At 40.0% G+C, this 26,985-nt stretch overlaps 1 protein-coding gene across 1 annotated transcript in view; it reads right to left on the reverse strand.

Annotated features, from left to right (window-relative positions):
- Positions 1 to 4,240: 4,240 nt before the first annotated feature.
- syngap1b (synaptic Ras GTPase activating protein 1b) overlaps positions 4,241 to 26,985 on the reverse strand; it is a gene marked incomplete at its 5' end in the record, with an annotated part of 129,281 nt that continues 106,536 nt past the window's right edge. The window contains 8 exon segments of the mRNA XM_054621394.1: positions 4,241 to 4,600; positions 16,322 to 16,394; positions 22,900 to 23,111; positions 23,481 to 23,654; positions 23,948 to 24,391; positions 25,363 to 25,956; positions 26,333 to 26,534; positions 26,770 to 26,972. Coding sequence (XP_054477369.1) covers positions 4,241 to 4,600; positions 16,322 to 16,394; positions 22,900 to 23,111; positions 23,481 to 23,654; positions 23,948 to 24,391; positions 25,363 to 25,956; positions 26,333 to 26,534; positions 26,770 to 26,972 — 2,262 coding nt within the window.

Genomic DNA, 26,985 nt, shown 5'->3' on the forward strand with positions numbered 1-26,985 from the left:
TCTAACATATCTCTCTCTCTGTCGTCGTCTCAGTCATCAAGAAATGGCAGGGATTTCAACTCAGACTGGTGTCAGTGGGGTCCATCCATTGAAATGAATGGGGGAGTTTTACAGCAATTTGGCTGCAAAAAAAAAAAAAAAAAAAAAAAAAAAAAGTGGCCACACTGAAACCAAGAGTTCATCCTCCGCTCGGTTAAAACTCTACAGACAGATAGTCGAAAGTGGAGTACAAAACGATAGCTGTAAGGATGTCCTCATCCAAAGACTTTCACATCGTCCGTAAATGGAGAGCTCCATGGCGATTTGCTGGGTGAGAAACATCCGTCCACTTTTTTTTGTTTGTTTGTTTTGAATGATTAGTACCAATAGGAAGGGTGGGCACAGGTCACAGCAACGTGCAAAATGCTGTGGGGGTGGGGGGTGGGGTGGGGTGGGGGGAGGGGGGAGTAGGTAAAACACAAGTTTGTCCCTTTTCGTCACATGTCCTTTAGGGCAATGATTCTCTCCACAAGATTGTCTTAGTAAGAAAACTTGGTTCATATAAAATGGATTATTTATGAACTTCCATTAGATAGAGGCATCTATCTATATCAAGAAATAAATATCTGCTCCGGAAGATTTATGATGAAGAGTTTTTTTTTTTTTTTGTTCTAATACTATTGTAAGAATAAGCAGTATCATAGAAATATAAATAATAACATTCTGTCCGGTTTTTTCAAAGTCTTCATTGAAGCAAAGAGTTTTTGTTTCTGAAGCAGTTTCACTTGTTGTTTTAGGCTGTGCATATTTAGTTTCCTTTAAAATCAAAGTCTGAAAGAGATTCAAACGGAAGGACTAAGACTATAAAACGAGAAAGAGATCAAGTGTGTCTAAATTTCTAGTAAAAATGAAGTGCTTAAATAATGCTTTGAGAATCCTAGATAGATAAAGAGTGAGTAGATGAAGAGGAATCAAAGGGTAATTTAAAAAGACTATAAGAGAGAGAAAGAAAGAGAGAGAAAGAGAGAAGAAGATAAATAAATGCTCTGAAAGTAAATCAGCTTTGACTGAAATTTTAAGAGAAGTCAAGCACCTTTGAAATTCATCTTACCAACAATACTCCTCCCCTCTCTCTCTCATATTGGGCATCACGCCTTCCTTGGCCTTTGTGTCCCTCCGTTCTGCTGATTGATCAGACTGCATAGCTGTTCTTTGCATGCTCGGCAGGCTAACAAAACGCCAATATGTGTCCAGCCTACCTTTTTAAAATTAAAATGTAGATCCAACAACGAAGGCGTCAAACACATAACAAAAATATCTCAAATCAGAGAGAGAGGGCCCAAGTAAAGTTAAAAAAAAAACAAAAAAAAAAAAAAAACACAACCCAGCATTTCCTTACATGGTCCGCTGGGGCTCTGCACCCTCCTTTGAGCAAAGAGAATGGGACCAATGCCCCAAGTTCTCCCTTTGTCAGCCAATCGCGTCACGAGAGAGGGCTCTGGACATTTGGCTGTGCCACCCTGCGGACTGCCGATGGTGCATCAGCCAATTACGTTCCACATTGTCCTCCATGAAGCTTTGAGAGTGGCTAGGGGGGAGAAAAAAAGGGGGAGACAGAGAGAGAGAAGAAACGGGGGAGGGTGCTTGATCAGGTGCTATCGAAGCATAAGCTTGAGACCGAGTATCTGCATGGTGGCAGTCTGTCCAAAGCTGGACTCATCTCTTTTCTATAGGTTTTTTTTTTATTGTATGTGTGTGTGTTCAGCTCTGAGGCAACTGCTTGTTTACCTGAGTCACTGAGGTATTTTCACAGCAATGTTAATTTCTCAATCACGAATCATCTCACATCTCTGGAAAGACACTGATGTTCAAACCTAGACCGCTTTTTCAAATCCGTTATTCTTCACACACAAGTTATTTCACAAGAAAAAAGTAGCCCTACAAGCTGCCTAAGTAGAAGACGATCTTTCCCTGTGTAAGACTGCTAGCATTATTATAACATTTGGTGGTTCAATAGTTAAACATTCATTGATAGTATGACTCAAAGCTAATCCTATAGCACTGGCCTACAAAGTGCTAGTGATGGCCATGTTGACCTTTGACACTGCAAAGTAACTGATTGGTTCACTCTAAATAGAAAAATGGCTGACACGAAGTTGATGTGAAACCCCTTCAACTCCTCTTGGTTCAACCTGCACGTTTCGAACAAGCTGAGTTGTTTCAGAGCGACACCAGTGTGTGTGTGTGGGGGGGGAGGGCTACAGCGACAAAAACAAGTTCACATCCAGACAAACCTTACATAGACAGTTCGTACACAAGATGAAGGAATATGGAAATACATTACAAACATTTCAAAGACCTGTGTTCTCAGCATTTGACAAATGAGAAATGGAAGAGTTCATTTCGAAAACACATCACACAGTATTTCGAAAATGTGCTGTAAATCAAGCCTTTTACTCTTTTAGTTTGTTTTAATGCTTTTTCAGAAACAGTTGCCAGCCTGCTGCTTTTGAAACTAAAGTTCATATTATGAAAACTACAGTATGTTATTACTGATTTTATTTAAAGCAGTAGGGGTGTGATATATTCTTATTGTCTCAAGCAAGGCATTAGAATGTGCATTTGGTCGATGACTAGCTAGTCTACTGGCCAAAGGATGCTCAGTATATTGATCCCAGGCACTTAACGGCAGGCAAACCTATGCAGTTGAAAATTATCTGTTCACACGTTAGATGGTCCTTGATATCGTGTCACACTGGCAATGTTTACTGAAGTAAAATGTGACCTAAACGCCAAACATAAGGGGGCAATCACAAATCTGTCATTCGTATTTTTATGAAATAACAACATTAGTTTTGGTAAGTTAGAAACTGCTTTTTTTTAAACAAATGAAAAACCAAAAAAAAATATTTTGCGCCATTTATCTTCTGTATTTGAAAACAATGAACCAACACTTTAACTTAAAAAAACTCCATTCATCCATTTCATTCAATGTAGCTTCATTCAATATTAAAGTTATTAGTACTCTGTTTAAATTAACACTTTGGGGTTTGGTCTGCACAAATTTGAAATAACCTGTTCAATAGATCATCCTTCAATTTTGGAGTCGGGGAGCTGCTTTTATTAACTGTTGATAAAACCAGAGATTGGAGGAGGGCACTTCTAAAACACAGATATGGAAACCCCATCAACCCTGTTGGACATAAGAACACAACAGGATGCACAAAGAACAAAGACACAGACACGTAGAAAACATACTGGGGGAATACGAGTCCTGTCAAAGACAAATCGCAGGAGAGAGAAAGAGAGAAGAGACAGTGAGTGAATCATGAAAGAGGCAGTGCTATGGCAGACACAGACATTTGACTTGGAAAATGGCACCATTTGTTTCTGTTTAGCACCAGTTTATCACAGATCGGTTCTGAGATTGAGAAGAGAAAATTGCACGAGCTCAGTCCAAAAAACAAGAAGTCCCTTAGTTGGAAAAAAGAAAAAGAAGGTTCCCAAAAATGTCTTCGGTTAGTCAAACCTCTACGACGCTTGATCGTGTGTCTTTGAATCTCTGTTTCCCGCCAACGGATAATTTCTCTTACTAGCAAAGCTAACTTGGATCTCCATCTGTTACTCTCGTATCTCTATAGGAAAACCCTGTTGAAAAACACTCAAAGGCACTAAGACAGCCAGACTACATCACCACATCTCTACCTCGACAAGTTGCAGCCTGGCGTGTTCAGGATAGGTATATTTAACGCACCTACATCCATGGGAGTCAATGGGTTACTACAAGCCAACTTATAGCACTTGCTAATGGCTACTATGAAGTCTTTGGGGTGCAAGACATTCTATAGTGCTTGTCTCTTACGTGTTTTTATTATTTCTCATGAAGCCACAGAAAAGGCAATGAGTGCACGGAGCAGGTGTTCACATATCGGCGTGTACGTCAAATGCTTTGTTTGACTGATTCAAGGAGTATGTGATAAGGTATCATTATCTTGTCCTGCAAGACTGATACTAACTGAAGCTCCATGTGAGCATCAAGAGAACAAGTGTCCATTGAGGAGCCCTTTGTGTTGTGTGTTCATGTGTTATGCACTGTACAGTGGCTGTGTGGTTACTACTCGTCACCCGCACACTTTTTCTTCTCTCTCTTGCCAGGGGGACACGGATACCTACGGCGAATTCTTTTCAAAATATTGTCTCGCTAAATGTTAAAGACGGGGGACAGTGTTTTTTCTTTTGTGTCATCTCTCTCTGATTTGGCTCAGTGTTGTGTTTGACCTACTCCCCCTTCTTCTGCTATGCCTGTAGTTGCTGTTGCCGTGGTTCCTGTTGCCTGTGAGGTTGTCATGGGGGAGGATGTTTGGTTGCCACGGAGCTCTCCATTCTGACTAGGATGTTGATGAGGAGTGGGTAGAGAGGGAGGGTCTACAGTTTGGGGGAGGACTCCATTGTGGGGCGAGCTGTCGGAGGAAATGCCCGAGGAAGGGGCTCTGAGGCCTTGATGGTTGGTTACCGCTCCTCCTCCTTGTCCTCCTCCTCCTCCTCCGCCTCCACCACCTCCCCCTCCACCTTCAGTTTTCACACCGGGGTCTGCAGAACCCAGGGAGGAAAGCTGGGTCTCCTGGCGAGATAGAGAGAGAGGGGAGGGGAAAGAGGAGTGGGAGCGGGGAGAGATGGTCGTAGGAGAGAGGCCATTCAAATGAACGATGGGAGGGATGTGAGGAGTTGTAAAGGAGATGTCCAATCAAGGCAGATAACGTGACATGTAGAGGGAATAAAAAATCACATGTTGAAGAGGTGTGAGAGTGTGGGAGGAAGTAAGAATAGTGAGGTAAAGATGGGAAGAAGGACAAAGGAGGAAAAATCACCAGAGAAGGAATGTGATCGGGTTGTGTGGAAGTGGGTAAACATCAGACATTGACAAACACAAAGATCCGGTTGGAGTGAGTACATATAAAAAGCGATGGCAGAAGCAAAGTGAGGAGGAATTAGAAAAATAAACGACAAGTGATAAAGGATTGGAAGGAACACGCAGAAAAGAAAGAGAGAGACAGACAGACAGAGGAGAGAGAGAGAGAGAGAGAGACAAATGAGTTACGAAGTTGATGCATGACGTACACCAATAGAAATGGCAGCACAGGAAAAGGGACACAGGGAGAGAGGGCATGAAGGGGAGTTAAAACTCTTGGGGTCAAAGGGTCCTGATCCTCTCTGGATGAGCAGCAAGGAGGGTTTATCGAGAGGCACGAAAAGTGTCTTTGCCAACGAGTACAAATCATGTTCAATAACGACTTAAATGTGCGAACTTGAAGTGAGCGAAAGTATTTTAAATTAAAGACTAAAGAACCACTCTACAACTCTTATGGCTTCTATAGACATCTTAAAAGCACATACCGCAGCATCAGCCTGCTACTAAAAAAAACATGCACAAAAAACGTCAAGCCAATAAAAAGAGCTTAGCGCTGAATTTAAAAAGCAAGATAAAGGTGCATCTTATAGCCTGGCAGGAAATCCAAACCTGTCAAAGTCACCAACCAAAATGTCTAACCCAAACCCATTGACGGCATAGCCATGAGCTGACTGCATGGGTGTTAATCCTGGGTCGGAGCTTTTTGATTCGTGATTCAGTCAAAGTTTTGGTTTTTGCCATCTTTTCTTACCTACATTGGTGCAGAATAACAGCAATGCAAGGCTAGTTTGATTATTAGTTTATATCAAAGTCTGTTTGCAAGACTTCACTTCCAGTCCTGTTCCCTGACGTCTGTGTAGGAGCAGTGGGAAGAGAAAACAATTGGGTTATTGTGCCAATAGACAACTATGAGGACTCTATTCAAAAGGGTACTTAACGTATCTAAGAGCTGCTGCAAGATGATTTGAATATAGAAGCATTTAGAAAGCTGAAAATCACCGTTTTACCATCAGACCTCTGATAGAACCTTTCGAAATAATTGCACTTAATTTATCTCGCCTGGCATATTTGCCGTCTAGACGTTATTACTCTGAGTGCAGTCCATCTAAATTAGCGTGGAAATATTTTTCTTTATCAAACATTGGAAAAAATATGTATGACATTAGATACCACTTTAATGCAAGAAGTATGAAATACTGTAACATGGATGGAATGGCGTGCCGTAGAGGGGAGAGACAGGAAGTAGTAGGAGGGATCGTTTGGTCTGCATCCAGTTGTGAATCAAAAAGCAATATTATCACTGGATAAACTGTGTCTGATGGGTGTGTCCATTGTGAATGGAAGGTGTTTCCATTTCACTTAAAAAAAAAAAAAAAAGTGAAAAGAAGAACGAAAAAAGAAAAAAAATTACCCCAAAATTTGGTGTGATTTAACGGGTCTTTTCTCTTCTCAATCAGAACCAAAATGGACGATCACATTGTATAGCTGCTAACTGGTGCTATGAACAGCTACAGTAGACAGTTACAGGATGCCAGTAACATGAATCCGCTAACACTGGTTTCATTACTCTCCAACACGACCAACAGCGTCGTTTAATATCCATGTGTAGACCAAATACACATGTCTATTAAACTCAAGAAATCAAGCAGCTGAACAAAGACATGGCATAAAATGTTTACTGACATCCTTTTTTTTTTTTAAACTTACCAAGCTTGCTTCACTCTCTGTGGGCTGTTTGATTACTTGGTGCATTCAATTATCGCTTGGTGTGAGAGTGTTTTTTTTTCTTTCTTATGTTAATGAAATATTGGGGGTACTAGAGACAGAAACACAAAACACTTAGTGGAGAACTGAAATGTTCGGTGTGTAGTAATGATGCACGTATCGTACACACAGGTTCTTACCCATCTCCTCCAACCTCCAATCAATTTGGTGGATGTCTACAGAGCAAACTGCAAAATCGTTCTCACAGTGTTGGTTTAATTTACTTATATATAGCAGTTTTAAAGTTTAAAGAACCCCCGTATGGATTAAGATGACTAGCTTGCCAGGCGAAGAGCTCTAACTCTGACGCAAACGAACAAAAAACAACCTAGTACGCTTTTCACACATCCTCAGACGCGCCGTAACAACCGGCCAGCGCCACCATTCAACCAAATAATGTGCCCAGGTGCCAAAACACACAGACAAACACATACATATCAGAAACACAGACTCGCTGGAAAGACACAGAAAACACACCAACAAAATAAAACATGTGCACATTAATCAGTGTTCTTCAGGGAAGGATTGGGTCAGATACGGAGATTTCCCATAATTCCCGTTGTTTATCTGAGGGCGTGCTGGGATGGGAGGGATGAAGAACTGAATGGAAATGTAAGTTCAAAAAATATGTTGTGTATGTGAGGAAAAAAAAAAATCTCTAATAAAGAGAATACACACAATATTTCAGAGACTTTCGGACAGATTTATCACCAAGAGTGGAGCTTTCAACCACGTATTTTACATTTCATATCTTATTTCTTGTTTACAAATCTGGACAAAAGTCTATAGAGCCATAAACATGTGGTTGTGTGTGTTCCCTTCAAATTCAGATTTTTTTCCGTTGCTGCTTAGCAGAAAAATAAAAGTTTGCATTGAAAATGGTTTTAAAATAATATCTTGTATCTGTTTATTAATCAACTAATGCATTGTCATTGGACAATTGTAGGAACCAGAGGGAATGTTCATCCTGTTAGTACATATAACAGTAATACTTTTTATTACGACTCAAATGTTTAATATATTCAAAGTTAACCAGGGGCAAAATGAGGTGACAATTAAATGTGAAAAGTGAAAATCTGAGTTGATCATCTGCAAATGACATCAACTTAAAATATCGGAGCTTAAGAATCAATGGTGTTCATTGATTATTTTGTATTTCTCTGCATTTCAACGATCAACCCAATGCAAAGAGTTACAGGAAGGTCTCCGTATATGACATGAAAATAATTTGCGGGCAATAAATGTTGTCATAAATGTCTGTGGATTGCTGGTTATGACTGACTTGCGTTGTCACTTGCAGAGGGCTGCAACAAACACACACAAAACATTTAAATGTTTAATGTTCTGAAAAGACATTAGAAAGGTTGACGCTGCTGTAGTACTTCTATATATTTCTGCCAAGGCGTGTAATGTGCTCATTGGTCAACAGAAAGTGGAAAAAAGCAACCAAATTCATTTCAAGTAATTCAAATAAACTCTTCAAGGTCTGTCGCAGCATATTTTCAGTGAATACAAGAAGGCATGCTTTTGTGTTCGGAGGGTGACAACAAAACCAGAGCAGCTTACCACCTTTTTCCAGTTTGGTCAAACAAAGAAAAATGTCACTTTGTTTGTGTGTGTTGTGAAGCAGAAGGAAGCTTACTGCATACAATGCCACTACTGTGCATAAATTACACATTTTCATCATTTGGGAGAGAAGAAGAGACTTTGCATTGGAGCAAGATGTGTGCATGGAAAAAATAAGGTTAATTGTTATATTCTGCACTGATGACTCAACCAGGAGAGTGTCATGCCTATTAGTTCCATAGAGGAGCTCCAACTGTGAGTCATGTAACATTGTCTATGGTGAAAACAAATGGGACTTTTACTGGAAATAGCTTCTTGCCTTCATATCACCACCTTCAGAAGGTCTTCAATAAAAAACCCACAAGTAAGCTAAAACAGTTATCTGTCTCTTAAAGGAATAACATTTTATACAAACAAAATCTCACACTACACTACGCACTTCATACTCAATATGTGTTCTATCGTTTATGTAAGTCGTATATATCTTTTCAGATGCACTTGTCAACTTGTGTAATTGTCAATTCCCGAGAGCCCTCTTGCCGGTTGGAGAAGAGTAACCATGGTAACCTGTGCCAACCTCAAATGACAAAACGATTATGATTCGTGAGAATCAAAAAGTCTGAACTCATTTAAAAAATAAATAGATATCATTTTTGTGTCGGCCCTGGATCAAGCAGCCAATTGGATTTTTCCATTTTGTCCAGAAAGATAATCTTCCAGAGCTTATTTCTAGCAAAACATTGACTTTGAGATGAGGGAACCGGAAAACAAAAATGCTGACTCATTTAATTATTTTTTAGACTTATTCCTGCAGCACTTTATTAAGCTTAGCAAAGTATTCTTAAACTGAAGCATTATTGACATAACAGAGCTGTCCGCCATTATCTGATATGAAAGTTGTTGTCCCTACCCCATGGCATTGTGGGATATTAATAATAGTGTAGTGTCCAGTGTTTACATACTGTAAAATTTCACCAGAAATAGTATGCAATTTGTGTATTATTGGTTTCATATTACGGTTTCGGACATACTAACTAATCTCACATACTGTTTTAGCGTACTAAAAAGCATGTTAGTATGGAATTTTGGATGCAACCAGTAAGTTGATTTTCCTAAGTTTGTCGTGAGTTAATAAACAGAGCCTCTTTGTTGTTCTTTTTGTCAAGTGATAATGCTCCCTGTCTGGAACGAGACATTGGAAATGACAGTCATTTTCAATCCAAGCTTTTATTCATCTTCATGCAATTTCCAGCCTCTCTCGTACGTTTGCTATCCTTGGATAAGAAGTGATCACTCAGCCTGCTGCTGCGTACTGACATTGCATAACATGATTTATGGTTACTACACTTCAGACATAACATTTTAAGATGAACGTCCCCTCCCTGCCAAGTTTCTGGGTGCAGCTTTAAATCTCTGCAATGTTTTGTTGTCACTCTTTCAACACGGAGGCGTGCCCTTCACGTAACCTCTGTCCAAACACTCTGTGACAGACTAATGGAGAAGCAAGTGAGCCTGTCAGTGTGTTTGACTTGCAGTGAGTTCACAGGATGCTATGCGTATGGACAGGGACGCACATAGAGAACAGTAGAAGTGAAAAAAGAGGCAGCAGGTTATGGATGGAGAGTGAGAGTTTGCCGGTTTGTTTATTACCTGGTTACTCGGGGTGGGACAGGCGCAAGACGGGGCTGCACTAGGATGGACTGACGCCTCCCCTAAGAGAAATCACCGTATCTCATCAACATAAGAGGAGAGGAGAGGAGAAGGAAAGGAAAAGGAGGATTGAAAGCAGGAGGCAGAGGAAGGAGGAAGCTGGAGGAAAAACAACAGCCACCCGAAACAATACATACACGAATGTACAACAAAAAAAAGGAACAGAAAACAAAGGACATAAATATCCCTAAAAATGCCTACTAACGCACATTTACATACACGTACATAATGGCAACCGTTCACGCACAACATCATCAGACAACCCAACAGCCTGAAAGCGTTAAAGCAGCTTGCCATGCGGAGTATCAATAACAGAAATCATGCTCAGGACAAGAAAGGAAATGCTGTTAATTCGTGCACTCCAAAACGCCATCTGCATCTGAAAGCAGCTGATTGATCCAATAGACTTTGAAAAGCTGCATCTTTGCATGTTTCCTAGATCAGAAGCGCCAAAACAACATGCGTAGATATCGAGCATGCAATCATGTACTCTATGGAGATAAATATATACACACTCGTAAAAACCCAGAATTATATTTGCATAAACACACCATATCTAATTAACACAGAGAAACAACAGAGAAAAGGGGATCTCTGCATTCTAATGTAACACACACCACACCCCACACATTCAAAACATGACCAACATTCAAGGAGCTGCAACAATACGCACGGATCAACGAGTGCAAACAAATCTTATATGAATGAAACACTGATATGATTAATGTCGCTGTAAGGAAGCCGTTATATCGTTAACATTCAGGAAAATCTAAAGAACGGCTCTATAAATGATCAATACGACAGTTAAATGTAACAAAAACTGATAGCAAGTGTTTCAGTTTTTACCACTGATAATGTGCAGTAATTAACAGATACTGTAAAAAGTAAAATGATTCAAATAGTTTATCTGGCATTGATTATCTCAAAAGGCTTGTTAATTATAAATTCAAAGTGTATTAACTCACTTATTGTTTAATTTATAAGTAAATGTTATAATGAAAATGCATTTATTTGTTTAGCACAGCCCTATACTAATAAATGTAATATCATTTAAATATATGTCCTTCCAACCTCTCCCGGTAACGAGTCACACTATTACAAAACGTTTCACCATGACTAGCTCCAAATCTAGAAAAATCTGAAACAATTGCATGAGAATTGTCTATCGAGCAGCTGGATAGTTGTTGGCCTCTGATCAGAGCTGATGCTACGCTATGATTGGCTAGTTTGCATTTGAGGGGCGGGATTTAGTTAAGGATTAAATTAACCAATTACCATGGCCTGAACCCAGATAAGTGGCAGAAAATTGATGTATGTATTTAACCAAGTTTTTGATCAAATTGACACTCGAATAAGAGTCAATTAAGTTACTTTCTACTGTTGCTAGTAGTATTAATAGTGTTGTATACGTGTATAATGTCTCTCCTGACATCACGCAACCACATACAAAAAAATATTACTGTCAACAGCAGGCAAAATAAAAACTAAGATTAAATGATATTCAAGACTTTTTGATAGACCTGATTTCAATGTTTTATCGAGGCCTGCAGATACACTGTCACAATAATTTTGGCATTTTTTACCTTATTATTACCTGACTTGCAGATACAGCAGTTACTACGGTAGTCCACTTTTTACAGTGCATGTTTATTTTGCAGGCAACAGGATACTGTTGTATGGCATCAATGCACCTGTGTTATTATGTGAGGTCTAATTAAGTGTGGGGTGTTGTTTTGGAAGCTGGAAGCGGAGGCCTGAGGAAACAATGGCATCAAGCCTCTCCTCTCTCTCTCCATGTTTATTTGATGCTCGCTCTCTCAGCTGCTACAAATCTGTGCACCGGTCTCACACAACAAAGCTGAGCGTCTCCATACTGGACTGAAGTGTCTGCTCGTCTTAAGTGTTGTAGTTTAAGTTTTAACACGAGGCCCCGGAGCTAAGATACTAAACGGGCCTGTAGTTTCTGGTAGAACAGCTTCACAAAATTCACCGTCTGTTTTAGTGACAAGCACTGAGAGCTGCATGTAGCTTAAAGGAGCGTTTTATTTCTTCCTGTGTTTAAACTACTGTTTTTACTTATTTATATGGCAGCAACAGAAACACCTCTACAATAGAATACAATCCAATCCAATAAAACGGTCCTGTGATAAATACTTTGTTATGTACGTGGATTAGATGAGTTGTCATGAAATTTTGTAGAGGCGTTCAATGTCACCAGATGATGTATCCAAATGATTTTGGTGATCCCTTGACTTTTTCCTCTAGCGTTACCATGAGGTAGAGATTTGTGTGAAATATTGGGCAACTATTGGATAAACTTATAGACTGTTAATACGTAGTGGAAGTAGTCAATGTGACGTCACCCATTGGTTTGTGGACTGCCGTTTTGAATCCTCAAATTTGACATTTTGACAATAGCTATCTTGGTTTTTGGCCGTCGCCATCTTGGTTATTTTGCAACCAGAAGTGTCACAGAGGGTGGAGCTATGTAAAACCTAATGCTGAATAAGGCATTTTTAGACGACCCAAATTTTGTTCATCAACTAAATACACACTATGAAAGGGTTAAAGTTCTAAGAAGAAGAAGGGGACAACACGTAGACCGGACAATGTTATAGTCGTGACCTGTTCATCACAATGTAGCCACGCCCTAAAGCATACCCTGCTCTATGGTCTATTTGACTCTAAATGGGACCAGAATTTACTAAATGAACATCATGATGTATTGAAGAAGACTTGAAACTAGAGATTGAGACCATAAACTCATGTTTACGATGTTTACTGAGGTAATAAATCAAGAGAGAAGTAGTGTCATTTTTTATTAGACTTCTATTTAATCTGACCTCTTTCTGCAACCAGAGGACCAGACTTCAGCAATTAGGTTTTCTATTGTTATTAAATGCAGTAGCCATACTTTTATTAGCTTTTAGTCAACTCTTCAATCAAATTTTCTCACCACTGACTTGTGTCTCTGTGCTCTGATTAAGGTTTTCATATCCTGAAAACAATACCTGAAAGATTTTTCAATCCATCTCGTCTTTAAGATTTTTTTTAGCTTCGTCAACATTAGAATGAAACTTCTTCCTTTCAAAAGAATCATATTGTATTTAAGTATCTTAAATATGGTATAAACATGGTACAGTTAGAGTAAAGTAACAATTCTACTTTTACTAAGGACTCCATAAATGTAGGAGTCGTACAATCCTTGGCGAACACCACACTGAAGGTGCCCTGTAGCTTGCAGATAACCTCCAGCACAGTCTGAATGTTAAGCAGGATGCTGCCTTCAGTGTGCTGCTCTATAATCCAATAAACATTTTTGTCAAGGCAGTATTGGAGCTTAAATTGTCACTGGTAGATATAAAGCCATGTGTGGCTGCTAAATGCTAGTGTAACCCTTTAACCATTCTCTTAATGCTTCTTCAAGGACTGCAGCCCTGTTTCTTGAAAATTACATTCCAATACACCAAAACAGCATTGTGAAATACATTTCGAGGGAAATTCGAGTTTCAAATGAGTCCGCAGAAGTCTGTAAGGAGGAGATTTTGGTGGTGGATGGGTCAAAATGCACGGGGCTTCCACCTGGGAGACTGCTGTTCATGTCCTGTGTAAATCAAGTAGTTTTGTTGTGTTTTGTGTTACGTTATTTAGGTTAACTATGTATTTTAAACTGTTTAAAACTGCCACCGAATATATGTTTCCCTCGAAACGTGATTTGGAGCGTTTTTTGTTGTTGTATGGGATTAAATATTTGACTTGTCTTATTCTAAAAAATCATGGGTTATTTTTTATACACACAAAGATTAAGGAACCGATCTTCACCTCCAATTGATTGTTTTACTTGTTAATAGAGAGAGAATAGAGTTTGCTATCAGTAATTCAATGTAATAATTAGCTTTAATTCTATTTTGGCCTTGTACTAGAAAATGCTTGAAGCTTCCTTTAAAAAAAATTTTTTTACATCTTTTAAAACAGAATACTCATATTCAGTAAAACACCTTTTTAGCTGACAATGAACAAGACTCAAAATGAGCCATTGGGCTGCAAAGGTCAAGTTTTTTTTTCTTTTATAGTAAATGTGAAACTTTTAACTTTTTATTGTTGTTATATTCTGCAGTAGATCAAATCCCACACACTTTTTTCCTTAGTGCATACATTTTATGGCACTCAAATCATTGCCCTTCGCTGTAAACTTTACCTGCACAATGAAACGATTACTCATTGGTCAGTCGAGAGAAAAATTAAAGCAACTATTCTGATCAATGATTAACTCATTTTTAATGCAAAAACGCAAAATGTTCTATGAGTTTTAGGTTCTCAAATATGAGAATTAGCTGATTATCTTTGTCTTACATGATATTAAATTGAGGATTTTTGGTTTTTGGATAGTTGGTTGGACAAAACAAGCATTTGATGATGTCAATTGGTAACCATAACGGAATCCTAGTAACTCTGTAATAGTGAGGACTTGTGTTCATATCTTTAATGCTGAATATATATTCATACATTTTTCTATGTGTAGCCTTGTGGGATTTCTCTATGTAATTGTCACATTAGATGTAATAATGACCATCAGTGTGAGGCTCTGTCAGCTCTTCCCTCTTGGCATGTTTCATTATTTTTTCGCTCCCTTTTGATGAGTGACTATAAATCTGCCATGAGGCATTTCTTTGGTTTTTCATGCAGTTAATTGACAAAAATCCATAATTACCACCAAATGAAAGAAGGAACATATCAAGTGGGGATAAAGAAAGGAGCTTTTTTAAAGGCTAAGATGAGAAATATAACTCACATCAATAGATTTATGAGAAATCCCAACATTTGGTACCGGTTAGGGATAATTCCTGTATGTTTTATAACCAAACCTTAATGAAAAATGACCATCACCTCTTCTAGATAACGTAACATTTAACTTAGAAAGTACTCAAATAGATAGATTGAGATATAGATAAATATAGTTACAGTTTTATCTGATCCAACAGCTGAAGCAAAGAATGGGGCAACTTGTATAATGATTGGGCTACTTGGTTTCAGTCAAATCTGGCAACACAAGTTACCAGTGGTGGGAAGTAACTGAGTACATTTACTTGAGTACAAGTACTTACAATTAGCATACAATTACACTTCTACTCTACAACAATTTAAAGGCACATATTGTTCCTTTTTCCTTCACTACATGTATTTTATGTCTTTTGTTACTATTTACTTTGTCCATTAAAATTAATAATGCAAAATATAATCAACAAATAGAATATGATTTATTACTATTAGGTTAAGATAAGACTTTATTGATCCCTGTAGTTGAATTCCCAAACCTTCAAACTGTATATAAAGCCATTCAAAGTAGTCCCACCTTTACTACTGCAATGGGAATTTTTCAGTAATTATAATCCAATAATATACTATACGTTATTTTCAAATGGGCCATTCTGCATGATGACTACTTTTATTTTTGTTTCTTTAAATATATATCGATGCTAATAGCGTTACTTGAGCAAACGTTTTGAGAGCATGACTTTTACCTGAAACTTGTATTTCTACCCTGTGGTACTGCTACTTTTACTTAGTTAAAGTTCTGAGTACTTCCTCAACCATTACTGGTGAAAACCATCAAGAGAAAAAAAGTATTTATTTCTGTCTGGGTTGTCATTAAAATAAACTGATATGTATAAATGTCCAAGTCTCTGTGCATGAGCAGTTGCCTTTCATTAACTTCCATTCTTAGCATTATTCCTCAAAACCTAATACATATATAAATAAATCTATATGTATATATATGTTCACACGCACACACTATATTTAAAGCATGAGTCATGCCTGGAGGTGGGCTAGTTCTCTTTGACAGGATAAGAAATGAGCGGGCTGAGAGCATGAAATGAAAACCACCGAGGAGGGAAGACACAACGACAGCAGCATCACCACGCAGCGTTTTGGGGCTCAGCTGTTCAATAACTTGAGTGAAACATCTGGTTCTACATCATGTGTGAAACAGGTTTAAGGAGTTTTTTGTTTTTTTTTACCCCCGACATGCTCGGCAGAAACATTCGACAGAAACAATCACCACAGACCGAGAAAATGCTCACAGACCCAGCTGGAATCAGACATCTCCATCGCTTTTTAGAGCTGAATGCAAACAGCAACAACACTCTCTGATCTTCAAAGCTCCCAGGTATGTTGGCAGACAGATGGCAGTCAAAAAACCCAAACACAGGGGGGGACAGGGGGGACCAGGGGGACAGGGCAAGACAATCAGAGGGCCCGCAGACACACAGCAGACGAAATAATAACAGCAGGAGGTGGGGGAGGAAAAAAAGAGAGGTAGAGGGGGATAGCAGAGGAGACAGCACGGGCCATCGTACGGACTTCGACGAGAGAGGAAGCAGTCTCACAGACCTGATCAGGGAAAATCCTGGTTTTTGGCTCAATCACGGGTCCTCCCCTTAACTCATCCTCCACAGCCATGAGTCTTGGAAGCAGAGAGAGAGAGAGAGAGAGAGAGAGGGGGGGGGGGTGGGGTAGGGAAGGGAAAGGAAGGAAGGGGGGGGGGACAGAAAGAGAGGGAGTATTATGAATCCAAGATGATACTTAACAAGAAGTTGAGCAGTTGCATCTCCCAACATCTTGCCCAACAACAACACAAAGCACCACAGTGATAACAATGTTGGTTACCTGTATCTCAAATCTGATTGGCCGCTCAATCTTTTTAAGCCTCCTTTTTTTGCAAATGTTGGGCGGCAGAAACCCAAGCCATGCTTTCTGAGGCACTGCCAATTTTCTCCGGTGGAGCCTCTTTTATTTTTTTTATTCTCGCACCACCCCCCCAACCCATGGGATTCATCAAAGCATTTTTGCTTCGATTTAAGGTGTTTTCAAAGCGCAATTAAGGGGGGGCCAAACTGTGGACAATCCCGCTCGGTTATGTGAAGTGAACGGTTCAGTAACAGACCCGGATCATCCCCAGGGAATTGCCCATCTTATGTAATATGGACTGACCGAGGCACTGGTGGAAAATCCTTTGACTAATCATTTCAGAGGCTCCGCTCGCAGATATGAGCGAGCTTACTGATGGGAGTTTTTCATCAGCCAATCAGGACAATGCAGGTTTTTTTCACAGCTCTCATGGTTATCCAAGTACTCCAAACAGGGTCGTTCAAGGATTTTTCTCATTCATGGAGTATCTTGCAGTCACACGGCCAACTGGCTAAACTGTGAATATTGTTGTGTTGGTGATAAATCCCAAATAGAAGTTAGTGTGAATAAAAGAACCGCACTTCGCATCATTTCATTGGGTTGCCTTCATGACTTTCCATCTGTTTTACACGATTTTACAGCAGCAGAATAAACATCCTTCCAATGTGTTGACATGAAATAAGCTTGTGGTATATTATCCCTTTATAATAGTGCACAAAGGAGTAATGTTTTGTCAGTTTGTGTTGGTAAAATGACCAGAGAGATTGTCACTCGAGGGTTCATTAAAGCCACCAAGTCAATCAAATAGTTGACATTGAATTGCCACCATGTTTCCATGCAGAGTAAATATAACACCAATCAAGTCACGTTGTGTGACCTGATGCTCTTCTCAGCACATTCATATAGGTTTATTCAGAACACAGAGAAGCACATGTGTGACAATAAAGAACGAAAATCCACAGGTGAAGTTTCAAACATAAGTGTTTGGATGTTTTATTCCATAAATAATGTACAGTGTTGAGAGTTATTTATTTATTTTATTATATATATATTATTTTTTTTTACAAAAGAAGAGAATAGGAAAAGAAAATAATCAATCATACTGTAAGCACACACAGAGATATAAGCACTGTCCCAAAAAACAATGGAATGTAACATGGGTATACAGCATTAAGATTCTGACATGACTTCAAGAGGCAGACAATGATTCATGTGGGTGATATGTTACAAAAAAAAAATAGTTAAGCTTTTTAGATCCAGTTGTACTTCAAGTAGTGTGCTTTTTTTGAGGTCAAGTCGTACATGTAGTCAAAAACAATGTGTGTATCTACCAACATGAGGTCACAATGTCTGAATATTTTGCTACAGAGAAAAAAGGCAAGAGAGACAAAGGTGTCAAAAAGGATGTAAAGTTGATGGAGAGAAACAACAGACCTGGATCAAACAGCAGCTGCAAATACTTTCTTTTTTTTTTCTTTGCCAACAAGTGCGACATAAAGTACGTTTCTTTGACTGAAAACTTACCTCTCAACACGTGAGTGGTGCTCATGCAGCAGACCCCCACCCGTCTGGTTAAAAAACAAACTGAAGAATTACTTGCAACTATTTGACACAGGTCTGTAGAAAGGTGTCTATAAACCCTTGGCCGTTGCTACAAGCCATGTCAATCAGACCGATATTGATCACACACACATCAAGCCAAAACTCATCACCACTATGAATTCATTTGCAAGATTTAAAAACACAAGTTTTGCCGTAGTACAATCTATACAGCCTACCAATATATTCTTGCTACAAAAGAGAGGCGGATATACTGACACCAGAATATTATCTATATCTTCTGGAGAGGGAAAAATAATATATTATGCGGTTGCCCTTTGTAATAATAATATTGAAATCATACTGTAACTGCATAAGTTAAAATGACAGTACTGTCTAAACTTTTCTTAAACAGCTACTCTGATCACCATGTCACTGGACACCACCAATGACGGACTGCAGGTCAAAAGGCATACCAAGCATATACAGCAAAATCATACAGATAGAAGAAAGTCTTTTTCGCTTTAATTAATAAATAATATCCATTGCACTCTTTCATTTTAAATGCAGATAAATTCACAAACACCGTACAGATAAGCCAAAAAACAAGTTGAGAACTTAAGAACACACTTTGCAGAACACACTGTTGTCAAAGAGTCACGTCATTGTTGTCATGTTGTCTCTGTGGTATTTTGCACTTTACAGTATTCCAGGTCTTTGTTTTTTTAGATACTGTGGATGGCACCTGGTAGAAGGTTTTGGCAGGAAGTTACTGTTTCTTATGGAAGCCCTAAACGGACATTATTCAAACATTTTTTGTTTTTAATACCGTTATCTCGAGATCACAAGTTAATTATGCCGTCATCACTAGAAAACAAAATGTTGTTTCTTCTTATTACTTATAATGTTCGGGGTCAAATAAGGCAACGAATGTATTCAGGCTGTTGATCTGACAGCGACAGACTTGGCAAAGTTGGCTGATACACGTACATTCAAAATAAAGTGTTAACGAGGGTACATGTAAAATACATCTATGGGAATAAGACTAAATAGTTTAGATTTACAAGCACTGTTAAATGTTTCTCTGTGTCTTTTAGACATTTTTAAGAAAATACCACTAAAATGCGAAGGAAATGTCTTCATTCTTGGTTACGGGAAAAAAAAAATGATATGATAAATTCCTGATAATGACTAAAACATTTGAGTCAAGACATCTCTGACTGCATACAGAAAAGAAAAAAAAAATCATTACTGTATCAATTATGAGATTTACAAAGTAAAAGTCAGATATTTCCACTGTGGTCAGGAATATTCTGAAGTCTAATATATCAATCATTATCAGGAATTATGGGGTCATGTGTTTTTACAACATCTCAAGTACTCAAAGATGTCTGTCATCTCAAATTTATAAGTCACTGTCAGAAATTATTCATTTATTGTTTTTTCCGGCAACCAATTGATTCTCTGATCATTTTATGTTATTTTCTTTTTTCATTTATAAGGGACACAGACAACATGTTTTATACTTCTTCTGATTAGAATCCATTTAATCTCGTATATACCCTTATTAACACCTTCTTTTGAAAAACGGTTGCATGTGTATCACACGTATATCCTTCTGCCCTCTCCACCTAGTCCATCCTTTTCAGCTGGATCTGTTGTGTTTGAATGCATTTCCGTTCGGTTGATTTGACTCAAACATTGTGAGTAATCAGAGAAAACGATCTTTTGTTTTTCTTGTGATAACGAGTTAATTACATTGTCATCTCGAAATTACAAAACTGGTTTTCTTGCGATAACAACATAATTAACTTGTGATCTCTTGTGATATCTGGCATAAAAAAAAAAGAAAAAAGTCTGAATTATGTCGGTTTAGGGCTTCCGTAGTTTCTTTATGTACACACGATGCATACGATATACCTCTGCAGGATCCTGCATGTGCATTTGCACAGACAGCACATGTAGACATATTGTATCTATTATTGCGCTTCTCCTGCTAAAAAGTTAGCTATTGCAAGGTTAAAATAATTATAATCTCACTCTCTATAGAATTCATATATATTTCATATATCATTATTGTTATGGCTCTTGCATCACAGACTTTAATATTTTATGGAGTATAGTTAAAAATAGATTATTACTATGACAGGTGCAATTAAGACCATTGATCCTTTTCCCCAACTGTAAACTCACAGTAAATCTGTTGTTCAGTTCACAGCAAACAGCTGGGGGAAGATAAATACTTTCTATTTATAATAACCATAATGCATTAGAATACTTTAAACAAAAATAATAAATAATTTCAGAGCCTGTAGCCAACTAATGGGATCAATAGCCTAAATAAAATATAGATATAAGTGCTACAGGTAAAGTGGATTCAGTGTATTTAACCTAGCATGACCTTAAAATCAATATTTGGCTTTGGTTTAAATTAGATTGTTGAAGAACAAAAAGCGTATCTGGTCTAATGACAGATATGGGATTTGCTCTGAGCTGAAAGTAAAGTTAATGCACAGAACATTAAGGCTTCTCTCAAAGTAAACCTCTGACACCTGAAACACAACGCTAAGTGTTTTAGTTCTGCAGATAAAGAGATCTTCTCAAGCCTACATAGGAGCCATGAACTCAGGATCACTTGTGCTTCTTTTTGCAGAACCTGGGCTTTCATTTGCATCGACGTAATGTATTTGAAAGTGAAAATCTAACATACAAGTCAATTAAAAATGAAATATGACATAAGTCTATGGTTACACTTGTCATTTCACTAAGATTTTTTTGCTCATGCATGCGTTCAAATTAAAAATCCAGACGATGCATGTCTTGCTATGCGTTCGATGATATGGCCTGGCTCAGTGACGTGTGAGAAAAAAGTGACTTGGAAGCATCCAGATCTGCTACTTAATTCATCCGTGTGTGGTCAGATGATAACAGTCACACAGGATACAAGTGTACGCCTCGGAGATATCAGTTTCCTGCGCACTTTGCTGTATGTGTGCAGCAGATTTACTATATTCGTTTCGAGCTTGTACTCCAGGGGAGCAATCATCAATGGTCTGGCTGTAAGTGCTCTGATAAAGTTTTTCTATCATGTGGCATATTTCCTATATCATGCCTTCATGATTCAATCTTCGTTTGTGACTTTCTCCCCTCGTATAACACCATAGCTTTGTGTGACTGTCAGGAGGAAAAAAAGGAGAGAGGTGTCGTTCCACATGTAGAGCGCTACGTCAGCAGTCCTTCAGTGAACATGGTTCACCTTGATTTTAAAATGGAAGAGCTAATATTTAAACCACGGTCTTCCATAGTCCTGTGCCCTGAAGGTCCAAAACAATGTGTCGCTTAAAAAAAGTGCAGACATGTTTTCTGAAGTTATCAAATTTCCAATCCTCTTGTGCTTTTACAGTGCTATCTCTGCAGGAGAGTCAATTGAAAATGAAGCTAAGTGGAATCATCTGAAGTGAGCCAGAGATCCACTTAAAAGCTGCGTTTCATAAAGATGGATGATGATAAGTGCAGCAGCACAAGGATAATGGGAGAGTGTTTTAAGGGGTGGTTTTATATACAAGGTTAGGGCGCTAAAGATGTTTCCCCCTTAAAAGACGAGCAGGACTGTCTCTGTCTTCATTCCATGTCTTCTTTCCTGGAGTGGATTAGAAGTGGCAATATTCTCTGTCACAGATTACCACCCTTCAGTTGCAAACCACAGACTTTCATAAGATGTGAACAAGAAAATATTGTACTCTTTTCCTCACAGAGCCTTTTTTTAAAAATCTGAACTCTTTCCACAATAAAAAGTAAATAAAACTAATATGCACTCACACTTCAAATGCTCAAGGAATCCTTAGAACACAGCGAACATTTGGTTTTTGTGCCTGAACACAACTGAGATGCGATCAATATTCCACTCTTTACTCACCAACTACTTCATTTTGTGGTCACTCAATAAAAACTTAAGACTGCGCTCCGAAATTGCACCATTACCATCCCACACAAGCACTCAGTAATATTAGGACTCAGTTGGAGCTCTCAACACAGTCACCCAAATATGAGGCTCTTGAATAACAAGTAAACCGTGTTATGATGGCAGATTTGCTGCAACAAGAGCTTAGAGGACAACTAAAGACTCCTTTGTCCAGCTTTCCTCCGCTGCAAAGAACCAACCACCAAGGGAACATGCCCTGCACGCTTATCAAAGACGATATAGATCTTTGTCCCTTGTATTAGGCTCTCATTTAATTTGTCACTCATTACTTGTCTGCAGCTTTGGCTTTCAATATACAGAACATCTCCCTGCCTTGCTCCCAGAGCTGTAGTACTTAATGAAACTGAAACAACCTCCTACTCTCCAATATTCTTTGCAAGATAACAACCCCTTGTAAATAGAGTTCTATTCCAATATGCAATATATGTATTTTTAGGAAAAAAACATTGCGGCTTCAAGTCCGTGTTTCACTCTCGTTAAATAGAATCCAATATGCTAAAGTTGTAGTGTGTCAGCCAAAGATTGCTGCTCCCACTTATTCCTGAGAAGCATGCACTTTAATTAACGCTAGCAATCTTTATCTGAGAGAATATGTCACTTTTTCACATTTGTTGGAAGAAAACTCATTTAGTCTATTCAGCAAAGACGTCACAATATACAAAGATAAAGTCAATGCGGCCCGCCAGTGGCCTCCCTGTAAAAGACCACATGACGTCTGAGCTGTCTTTTGCCCTCCATCCCAACAACAGCCTCCATTTACCTGCTAATTATTCCTTTAATTTGGGAGTCTTTCTCCACTTGCTGTAGCCGTAGCTTCCTCTCGCTGTCGTCGAGTCGATTCTGGTACTGAAGGAGGATCTTATTGGTCTGCTGCTCCTGCGTGAGGAGCCTCCGCTCGTACTCCTCCAGCTTTTTGTGGGACATCACCAGGCGGTCCTTCAGGGAGTTGATCTCCTCCTCGTACTCCTTTACCTAAAGGCAGAGATATGAAGAGGATGCTGTATTAGGAGGGTTTAAATCAGGGTAAGTCTTGATTTCTCAGTAGCTAATGGATTTGAAGGTCTTTATGCACGTTTGTGAATTCAAGAGACACACTAAAAAGAAGAAAAACCCCCTCCAAATATTCAAATTAAGAAAGTTGATGCACAGTGAATATACCAAACACTGATAAACATTTCAACACTTGGCCGATTGCTGTTGATTCCCACACTGGTGGAGACCTGTGGACTTGGGTTAAGACCAGATCTGAGTGCCATCTGCTCAGCAGTGATGGACATGACTCAATGTTCCTCTAAGCAGGAATACAAGTTTTTCTTTCTGAAACTTCTAACTGATACCTACCCTGTCCATGCGTGACTCATCCATGCTCTTTGAGTACTCCTTCAGTTTGAACTCCTCCCGGTCGATCCGAGAACTTTCAATGTCGGCCGACAGATGAGGCATGTTGGAGACCCAGGCCACTGTTCGCTCATTGGCTGGGGTTGGAGGGTTGAGGGTAGATGGAGTCTGGGAGCCCTGAGGAAGAAAGGCCAGCACACTGAATATGAGAACATGAGTTCTAACGTGGATGAGAGTCACTTTCATAAAGGACAGGCTTTTATTCCGAGGGCCTCAGAGTTCATTCATTTTGAGCTGGACCCTGGTGGGACTCAAGCCCTCATTCCTCACAATGTCAGAGCCGTTCTAAAAGTCGAATACACTAACTGACATCTTGCACATATTGTTGAGAAATAGTCATGAGCACAGGAACTGATAGAAAACTGTAAAAGAGAAGAATAAAGAGAATAAAATGAGCTTGCAGCCGTTACCTGTTTGCTCATGGTGGGTTTGAGAAGATGCTGCTGCTGTTGCGGCGCCTGTTGCTGTGGTGACTGTTGATTGCTCTGACTGGTGGTTCCCTGTGGACTCTGGCTTTCCCTGACAGAGCTCTGCTGGTGGGGCAGGCCCGGGGCAGTGTTGTCTTTGACGGACAGCTGCCGGGGCCCATGCTGCCTGCCGCCGTAGCCGGACTCCGGCGACTGGAGGAGATTCCCACTAGGCGGTCGCGTTTTAGCCAGAGCAGCAGGTGCAGCGGCCGCACTGACGGACAGCTGATGGGAGGTCTGGGACTTGACACGCTGGGAGGGAGGCGGGGCAACTGAGCTCTGGCGCACGGGTTGGACTGTGGTGGGAGGGGTGGTGGCCAGAGAGGAGTGGGAGGTTCCTGTCTGCGAGGTCAAGCCCATCATTTGTTGTTGCTGTTGGAGGTTATCCTATGGAAGAAAAATAGTAAATAATTACTAAATATTTTACCTTGTATTTCAGTTCTTTTTGGGGAAGACGATGCTACTTTTAACTTGGTGGTCAGTCAGATTGAAAAAGCCCTGTGTTAGTCTCTCAATTAATCTTTTAAATTATTTCTTTAAGGGTCTATGAAATGTTGGATGAATAGTAAAAAAACATCTATCACAACTTTCCAAGGACCAAGGTGACATCTTTTTTGATTGTTCGGTCAAACCAACAGCCAAAGACCCAACTAGATTCAGTTTACTATCACATTAGACAAAAAAAACCAGAAAATCCTCACAACTGTGGAGCTGGAACTAGAGAATGTTAAAGTCATTTTGATTCATTGCTTAACAAATGACAATTAATTGACTATCAAAATAGTTAAACTGATATTCTGTTGATCAACTGATAAATAAATTGGCTTATCAGTTCAATTTATCTGTCAAATGAAGGCAAAATGCCCCCCCCAAAAAGTTGACCTTCCCTTTGTTATGTTACATATTTATCATTGATCTACTATAGCAACTGCTTTGTGTGTGCCATTACGTTTGTATGTATTAAAAAGTTAATACAAAAAATTGTAATTACAACTTTGGCCAGTAATAGCATCAAAAAACACAATGAGGCAAATACTCCAACATACAAACTATTATACATGTAACTATAAAAAGGTAAAATACCAAACATGGTCTGGCTCCAGTTTCTCAAATGTGAGGAATTGCTGTTTTTGTTTTAAATTACATTGTCGTATATTGAACATCTTTGGTTTTTGGACCAATGGTAGGACAAAACAAACCACCTAAAGTTGTAATTTCTCACTATTTTCAATAGTTTTATTCCCTAAATAATGAAAACAATAGTCACTTGAAGCCCCGAAGCATTCAGAATAATTAAAAAGAGACATAAAAATATACACAAAGTTGCTTAAAGACGAGCACAATGAACATACATGTACCTGCACATGCATGGACATCTGCCTGCGTCCATATTCAGCCCTGCTGTAGTCGTCGCTGTAGCTGTGAGAGTGGATGATGCTGGGTTGGCCCAGGTGACCGTCCCTGGTCCTGAGGGTGGACAGGTCCTCACTGCGAGAGAACCCCCCGTGGGCGAACTGTGGCATGTAGGTCGGGTGAGAGGGATCGGGCTCTGGGGTCAGGAGCAGGGGTGCTGGAGGTTGGGCCCGGCTGTGCTGGTGGTGGAGCTGTTGCTGTTGAGGCCCATCAGCGGTCGCCAGATGAAAGAGGGGATTCTGGAAGGAAAGCGGGTAGCGCATGGCGGCGGCCTGCTGTTGCTGCTGCTGGGATAGCGAGTCGGTGGTGGTGCCCATCTGGCTCAGCTGGCTCAGCCGAAGGCCGCCCGACATGCTGGAGCCGCCAGAGCCAGCTGACAACCTCCCACCGGCCCGCAGCTGGCTGCTCAGGCCCGACCCCAGGCCGCCACCGCCTCCGCTGCTCAGCCCTCCGAAGCTGCCCATGCCGGCGATGGAGGCCTGGGAGGAGTTGAGCATGTCCACCGACTGCAGGTTAGACACGCTGTTCATTCGGGAATCCTGGAGGTCCATCATAGATACGCTTTTATTGACACTGAGCATCTAAGTATTAAGGGATGTGAGAGGCTTTTGTGCCCCCTGATATTATGTATGTTACGTGGCCACGGATGACATGGGTGAGGGTGGTGCGGGTGTTTTTACCGCGAGGCCTGGATATCGGTTTGCCTCAAAGTATTTCCCAGGAAATACCGCTAGGATGAGTTGCGTGGTGAATCAGTGGAAAAAAAGCAGATGTCATGATAAACTACAGCCCCGGTCACACGATGGCAGATTCTATTACGTATGGCGAGCATGCATCTCTTACTAACCTCACTTTGGTAAAGACAGACCTAGTGGATGGGATGATGATTCCCCGAGTCAGTGTGATTAAACTCACCTTAGGGTCTGGTTCCGTGATGTCCGAGCTGCTTGTGCAGTATGCCGGGCTGGATCGGGCCAAGGGAGGGCGCGATACGTAAAACATTTCTTTGGAGGACGCTCGATGGGGGTGGTCACGGTCCTGGAAACTCAACTGGGCGCGGGATGGCATGACCCCTCCGGTGGAGGTGGGGGAAGGCAAGCGAGTGATATCTATAGAGCTGGAGAACGGCAGTGAGTAAGGCCTACAATAGCTGCAGAAGTAATTAGAGCTGGTTGATTATCGGCTTTTTGATCACCAATAATGGCCAAATGCGGTTTCTCAAATGTGAGTATTTACTGGGTTCCTTCATCTTGTACAATACCAACAGAGAAAACAAAGCTTCACAATTTGACAATCAAGTTATTTGAGGCAGAAAACTAAACATCATCTGTTTAGAGTTTAACGTGGCCTACCTATTAAGATCCCTCATCATGAGATTTTGGAACTCGGACGAGATTCCCCTGTTGAAGCTCGGCCGCAACAGCAGCCTGTCTGTCTGCCTCTCCTGCACCCTGTCTGTCTGATGGCTGGGCTGCCTCTGGAGGTGGGGGTTACGCAAGGCCATACTGATGTCATTCAGGAGGCGAGGCAAAGGACCCAGTTTGATGATGGCATCCTGTGGTTCAAAG

Source organism: Anoplopoma fimbria, chromosome 20 (genome assembly GCF_027596085.1).
Source record: "Anoplopoma fimbria isolate UVic2021 breed Golden Eagle Sablefish chromosome 20, Afim_UVic_2022, whole genome shotgun sequence".
NCBI lineage: Eukaryota > Metazoa > Chordata > Actinopteri > Perciformes > Anoplopomatidae > Anoplopoma > Anoplopoma fimbria.